The following is a 7408-nucleotide window of genomic DNA, read 5'->3' as shown; positions in this document are numbered from 1 at the left end:
CAGCAGCACCCACCGCCCCTGCCCCTCACCCCCTACTTCCCAGCGTGCAGTCCACGGCGGCGCCCGACGGCAAGTCCTACTCGAGCTCGGGCCCCGGGGACACGCTCGGGGCCTGGTGGGGAGCCCGGGAGCACGGCGGGCACTGCCACTGCCTCTGCACGGAGTGCAGCACCCGCAGTGCCTGCCCCCCACCACGGTGCCCAGGTGTGAGCACAGGGAGCCCCAGCATGTCCTCTCCTCCTGAAGGCCGAGACCCCACCCGCTCCGCATGGCCATTTTCTAATGTCCCGTGCCCTAAGCCACAGTGTGGCCGTGCCCAGTCTCTCCTTCGGCCCCCAGGGTGCTCGCCAGTGGTGGGGGCCCAGGCTGGCCCCTTCACAGAGCTCCGGGGGGGGCTCCATTTAGAGACTGTGTGTATACACCCAGGCGCCCACCCTGTGTCCACGAAACGCACACACACTCGACACGAAAGCGTCCGCGGCAGCCCACGCCTGGTCGTGCGGTTGGGGGTGACACTCTTCCCCCCCGCTTTGCTTAGCTACGTTGTCCTTATTTTCAAAGCTCTCGGACATTGCTCGTAACATTTTTAATAAGATAAATGGGGGAGGGGGACTCCGAGAAACCAGAAATCTCAAGAGCAGAGTGGAAATTCGGTCCCCAGGCCCAGGTGCAGAAGGACGAGCCCCCTCCCTGTCAGGCAGGAAGTGGGGGGGAGGGGGTGGGGGTGTCTGTGCGGGGGAGGGGAGGCTGTGGTCCCAGCTGCTGGCCCTGAAGGGCGGGGCGGGCAGCCCTTCACCGCCCTCCTCACTCTCCCGCCCCCAGCAACAAAAGAGCATCACAGCCATGGAGAGCAGCATGGAGGCGCTGTGCAAGTCCGGGAGCCTGTTCGAGGTCACGGTCCCGGACTACAAGCAGCTCAAAGCCTGCCACAAAGAGGTGCTCCTGCTGAAGGAGCTCTGGGACATGATCGTCCTGGTGAGCGACAAGGCACCCCGGGCGGGGCGGGGCGGGGGCGGGCCAGTGCCCTGGCGGGGGTCCCCCGTAGCCCCTGGTTGTGAGGATGCAACAGCTGGTTTCCTGGTCTTTGATGGCAGCACCCAAGTGACCCCAGGATGGGTCGCTGCGAAAGCGTCTCTTTTCCCTCTGCTCTGCGCTCAGGGGGCTGCTGTCTCACGCTGTCTCACACCTCACCTCTTTTGTAAAGCTTTTTAAAAAGCAGGAATGCTAGCCAATCTATTAAAAAAAAAAAAAAAAAAGACCCTCTGGTTTTCGGGAGCACTTCCTGCTGACGGGTGGCGGTGAGCATCTCTTCATGAGCTCGTTTGATACCTGTGCATCCTCTTCCGTACACCGTTCACGTCTGTGGTCCGTTTTCTAAGCGAATTTAGAAAAAACAAAAAACAAAACAAACTCTTGACTTCTGAGGTTTCTTCACGTACCCTAGAAGCTGGTCCTCGTCAGATCCGTGATTTGCAAGCAGCTCCTCCCAGTCTGTAGCTTGACTGTCCCGCATCTCAACATGGTCTTTTGAAGTCCAAGCAAAAGTTTTTAGTTTCAATGACGTCCAGTTTGCTGGTTTTTCTTTTTATGTGTCATGCCTTTTGTGCCAAATCAGAGAATTCTGCCTGCACCCCGAAGATTTCTCCTGTGTTTTTCCTAAAAGTTTTGCAGTTTTACGTTCTAATTTGTTACCCGTTTGGGGGTTAATTTTTGGCTTAAGCAGTGAGGTCGAGGTCGAGGTCGAGGCCGAGGTTCATTGTTTTGCCCAGAGACATCCGATTGGTCCAGCGCCATTCGTTGAGAAAGCTGTCCTTCCTCCATCAAATTCCTCTCACGTCATCGTCCAAAATCCGTTTGCGTGGAGCTGCGTGTGAGTTCTGCGTGTTGTCCCCCTTATCCCCGTGCCTGTCCGCCCACAGCACCGCGCAGCCGCGGCCACCTGCGAAGCCCCGATGCTCGGTGGAGTGAGTGGTCCCTCCCGGCCGCGGCCACCTGCGAAGCCCCAGTGCCCGGTGGACTGAGTGGTCCCTCCCGCTCGGCTCTTCCTCCAGAGGCTCTGCCGTCCCAGGACTTTGTACTTTTCCATGTAAATTTTAAAATAGGTTTGTTGTACCCACGGAACACCTTGTTGGGGTTTCTGCAGGAATTGCAGTAAACCCATCGATCATTTTGGGGAGAACTGACATTGTCGCTGTGCCGAGTCTTATAACGCAGCACGTCTCCCCACTTACTTGATTTCCTTCAGTTAGCGCCCAAAGTTTCAGCATACAGATCTTAGCCATGGCTTGTTAGATTTATACCTAAGAATTCCCCTTTTTCTCTCTTTTTTTTTTTCTGACGTGATTGTAACGGCATTGTGTTTTTGATTTGGTTTCCATGTGGATATTTTGGTATGTACCAGTATGTGGGGGTTTTGTGTGTGTGTGTCGATTTTGTATCTTGTAACCTTGCTGAACTCACTTATTAGTTCTAGGAGTTTTTTTTGTTTTGTTTTGTTTTGGTAGATTTTGTAAAGATTTTCTACGTATATAATGATGTCATCTTCTTCCTTTCCAATCTGTAGGTCCTTTATTTATTTTTCTTGCCTTATTACTGTGGCCAGAACTTCAGTACTGTGTTGGATAAGGGTGGTGAGAGCAGATATCCTTGTATTGTTCTGAGTCTTAGGGAAAATGTCTCACCATTAAGTAGGATATCAGCTATAAAGTTTCAAGTTGAGGAAGTACTTCTCCATTCCTATTTTTGAGAGTTTTTATCATGAATGGGAGTTGGATTTTGTCAAATGTTTTTTTCTGTGCCGACTGATGTGATTATATGATTTTTCTTCTTTACTCTGCTAACATGGGTAATTTACATTGAATGATTTTTGACTATCAGAATAAACCTCATGGCATGTAATTCTTTTCATGTATTGCTAGATTCAGTTTGCTAATAGTTTGTCAAGAATTTTTGCATCTGCGTTCATGAGAGATTTGGGTCCGCAGTTTTCTCGTGATACCTTGTCTGGTTTTGGTATCAGGGCAATACTAGACTCATGAATGAAATGACAAATGTTCTCTCTTTTATTTTCTTGAAGAGATTGTGTGAAATCGGTATTAATTCTTCTTTAAATGTTTGGTAAGGTTTTCAGTGAAAACATCTGGGCCTGGAGATTTTTCTTTTGGGAGATTTTTAATTCCAAATTCATTTTCTTTGATGGTTGTCTATGTCCGTTGTCGTGAAAAGTTTGGTAGTGAATTTATTAATTTGTGGCCTTTTCTTTCTTTCTTTCTTTTTTTTTTTCTACACTGTTTTGTTTACAAGGGTAAAATCGTCACAGTTTTTCCTTATTATACTTCTAAGGGCCGCAGGCCGCGGTGGCGTCTCCTCGTTCCTTCCTGGTCTCGATGACTCGTGGGTTGCCTCTTGCCGTCTTCATCCGTGGTACCAGGACTTTACAAATGATCGATTGCATCGATTTTTCAAAGAACCAGCTTTTTATTTTAATAATTTTTCTCTATCGTTCGACCGCTTTTATTTCCGCTGATCTCCGACCTTATCTTTATTATTTCCTTCCTTCTACTTGCTTCGGGTTTACTTTGCTTTTTCCAGTTTCTCGATTCGATTTTTTTATGCATTTCAGACTTTTCCAATTTTCCAATATAAGCATTTAGTATTATGAAATTTACTGCTTGGCCTTAGCTGCGTCCCACATATTCTGATATTTCATTCAGTTCTATGTATTTTTTTTTTTTTAATTTCTTTTGAGGTTTCTTCTTTGAACCTTGGATTATTTAGAAGGGTCTTCTTAAACCTGAATGTTGGGGGATTTTCCCGTTGCCTTTCTGTTATTGGGTTCTGGTTTGATTCCACTGTGGTCGAGAACATACTGTATTACTTGAGCTATTTTAAACTCGTCGAGTTGTATTTTATGGCTCAGGACACGGTTTATCTTGGCGACTGCTCCATGTGTGCTTGGGGAAAACACATACCCCGCTTTTGCTGGGTGGAACGTTCCATATATGTCAGTTGGGCCCTGTCGGTTGGCTGTGTTGCTCGTTCCTTCAGATTTTCTGTCTGGCAACTTTATGAACTGCTGAGGGTGGCGTGTGAAGCCTCCCCCGTGTGACATGGATGTGTCTGTTTTTCCCGCAAGCTCTCTCAGCCTTTGCTTCGGGTCTTTTGAGGCCCTGCTGCTCGCTGCTCTCACAGTTAGGATTACGATGTCTTCCTGCGGGTCGTCCCTTTTCATTATGTCACGTTCCTCTTCGTCTCTAGTCATTTTCTTCGTAGTAAAGGTGACTCCATCTAATATCGGTATAGCTACTTCGGCTTTTTGGTTAATATTTTTTGATTGGCATTTGCCATGGCATACCTTTTCCCGTTCTTTGACTTTCGGCCTCCCGAGGCCACCGTATGTGAAATGGGTTCCTCGTAGACGGCAGGGGACTGCGTCACGCTTCTTCACCCGCTCTGCCCATCTCTGTCTTCGAATTGATGTATTTAGACTGTGCGTTTGAGATACTTATCGACGTGTCAGGGCTTAAGTTTCCCCTTTTGTTACTTTTCCCTTTGCTTCCTCTGCTTCTTAGTCCTGTGTTTCTCTTCTATTTGAACATTTTCAGATCTACATAGATTTATCTATACTGATTTCGAGTATATTGCCTCGTCTCATCTTCTTAGTGGATGCTTTGCGTGTTACAAGAGTCACATGTGATTTGTCCATTTACTGGTATCAACATCTTATTGCTTTGAGTGGAGCACAGACACCCTCCTTCCGTTAGGCCACTTTGCCCCCTCCTCTGCCCCTTTAGAAATGTAACTTCTCAAGTCTTTCCTTAATATAGGAATGATTTTTTTATTGTCTTATGAACTGTGGCGTAGCCAGGATTGTTTTTATTCGTAAGAGGGAGGACCTGGGAGTGACAGGCAGAGCTAGAAGAACCGGGAGCTTTTTTAAAAACGCAGACAGACTTTGTGGTTTGGTCAGATGCTAAGACGGCCCCGGGGGAGTGAGGAGCTGAGTAGGCGGTGGAGGGCTGATATTCAGGGAGACGCGAGGCTTAGGGCCCCGAGGGCACCCCAAGCGGGAACCCAGTGTGCTCACCGGTGTCGTCATGAGGGAGCGGGCGGCCACGTGCAGTGTCGGCTTCCGCCAGCCCCGCTCCTTGTTGGTCGTGATTTTCAAAGTTACTTTAGCTCTTTTTCTCTCTTATTCTCTTGAGTGAACGTCAGAATCTCTGTCGAATCCCCCTCCCCGCAAAAGGAAACTAGCATGACTTTAAGTGCACTCGAATCTTCTCCGTGAGCCAGTCGGGGGACAGGCGCTTGCTTGGCGACATGCAGGGTTCCCCTGTGCTCTGTCTCCCCGTTTACCTTATTTGTGACTACGTCACAGTAAAACGTCGTAAATGCCTCCATCCTGGCCACACTGAGTCTGCGGATTTCTTCCACGGGGGAAGGGAAATCTTTGGTGTCCAGGCTCTCTTACAGGCGCCCCTAAACGGAGGGGCGGGGGGGCGATGCAGACGGAAGCCCCTTGATGTGCACTTTTTGACGCCTTGCTGGATTTCAGGGCCTCGTGTGTGTGGACGTTACAGAGCACAGTGGGGGAGTCGGAACTGGGTACCGCGCTTTCCCTTCGTAAACAGCAGTGAGCCTAGATGGCAGAATAAAGGTCGCACCTTTCCCAGGAGATACTAAGAAGCATTTACCATCAGGCGATTTCAAGAAAAATTCTCCAAAACCGACCAGCCAGGACACTGTTACGATAACAGGATTCGGAAGCCGCTTACACCTAGCAGAAGGGACCGAGTTTCCTCCGGCGGTGAAGGGTTCGCGCCTCGCTCTTGTCCAGGCCCATCCCTGGTGAACACCCCGCGTTTGGTCTTTATCTGACATGTTTGCATGTCAGGCCCAGGCCTTTCCGCCCCGAGCACCTACGTCGACAGCCTCTGACCTTCTCGTGGACGAGCGTTGCCTGCCTCATAGCCGTCTCCAGCCCGCACCCAGAGGCCACCGGCTGCGTGGTGCTCTGTGTCCTCCCCTGGTCGCGTTCCGTGCAGGGGCCTTCTGGTCCCGCCGCACGCCGTCGTGCATGGCAGCTCTCATACTTCCCGTCAGTCAGTATAAGCGAGGTCACTCCGCAGCAACAAACATCCCTGAAGGCCTCTGTAGAGTTAGCAACAAAAGGGCATTTCTCCTTCACGTGAAGCCCGCACCCCAGCTTTGAGCAACCCCTCCGCAGGTTGACCTTCCAGGCTGCGTGTCGGAACACGTTAGATAGCGCATCGCCACGGCCGCCAGGGCGCAGAGAACCCTGAGTCCGGCACTGGCAATCAAACGCTCCCCTGCCCCCCCGAAGCCCCCCGGGGTGTCAGGCGTCACTCACCTTTCATTGGCCAAGTTCCGTGGCTGCACCAAGAAGTAGGGGGGAGCTGGGTCCTAGGGAGCAGTGACAAGGCCCACCTCGGGGTTTTGCCAGCGTGTACTTTAACCGCCAACTTTTGAGCTGTATCTTTACAATGGGATTGTGTTCTCTCGACATCCACCCCCTTTACCAAACTCTGTTGTTCGTTCTAAGTAGCCCTCATTGGCATCTGCTCCCCGAGGCAGTGGCAGCAGGTGGCCCAGGCGTGCTCCTGAGTCTCCCCTGCGAGAGCAGACAGTGAGTGCTCCCCCTGCAGGTGAACACCAGCATCGACGACTGGAAGACCACCAAGTGGAAAGATATCAACGTGGAGCAGATGGACATCGACTGCAAGAAGTTTGCCAAAGACGTGAGGTCTTTGGACAAGGAGATGAAAGCCTGGGATGCCTTCGTGGGGCTGGACAACACGGTGAAGAACATGATCACGTCCCTGCGTGCCGTGAGCGAGCTGCAGAACCCCGCCATCCGCAGCCGCCACTGGCAACAGCTCATGCAGGCCACCCAGGTAATGCTGGCCCTGGCAATGGACGGTGCTGCCCCCACCCCGGGGGGCGGGGCGGCCCGGGCTGCTCGATCCGGTGCTGAGGGCCCGGTGCTGCTAGAGCCCAGTGTGAGCAAAGCCGGCTCCGTGCACATGCGACCTGGGCAGTGACAGTGCTCGGCGCTCGCAGCCACCCTGAGCTGGGTCGAACGCTCCGCTGTCGCCATCTCGAAATTCTAAATTTTCAACAAAAAGCTCCACTGTTTTTATCCTGCACTGAGTCCCACAAAATGTGTAGCCAGCTCTGGTCGTAGGCTAGATGTCCACAGGGCTCAGAAAATCGGGGAGATGAACAGCTCCCCGGGTCCCCATGCACCCCAGAAGCACAGACTCCGAGTGCCTGGATTTTCCTAGGGATGTGGCCTCGTGGGGGGTTCTGGCCTTGACACCCATGGAAGACAAGCAGGAACACTGTCAGCAAACACTGAACAAAACCATATCCAATAGCACCTGGGCAG

The 7408-nt window shown here is 51.3% G+C and overlaps 1 protein-coding gene across 1 annotated transcript in view; it reads left to right on the top strand.

Moving 5' to 3' along the window:
• Window positions 1-7408, top strand: part of DNAH17 (dynein axonemal heavy chain 17) — a 140822-nt gene that overhangs the window by 46563 nt on the left and 86851 nt on the right. The window contains exons 25-26 of the mRNA XM_023531633.1: window positions 823-975; window positions 6666-7057. Coding sequence (XP_023387401.1) covers window positions 823-975; window positions 6666-7057 — 545 coding nt within the window. The remainder of the gene's footprint in view (window positions 1-822; window positions 976-6665; window positions 7058-7408) is intronic.

The sequence above is a fragment of the Pteropus vampyrus genome, unplaced genomic scaffold, assembly GCF_000151845.1.
Source record: "Pteropus vampyrus isolate Shadow unplaced genomic scaffold, Pvam_2.0 Scaffold72, whole genome shotgun sequence".
Taxonomy (NCBI): domain Eukaryota; kingdom Metazoa; phylum Chordata; class Mammalia; order Chiroptera; family Pteropodidae; genus Pteropus; species Pteropus vampyrus.
This window is presented reverse-complemented; position numbering and strand designations above follow the sequence as displayed.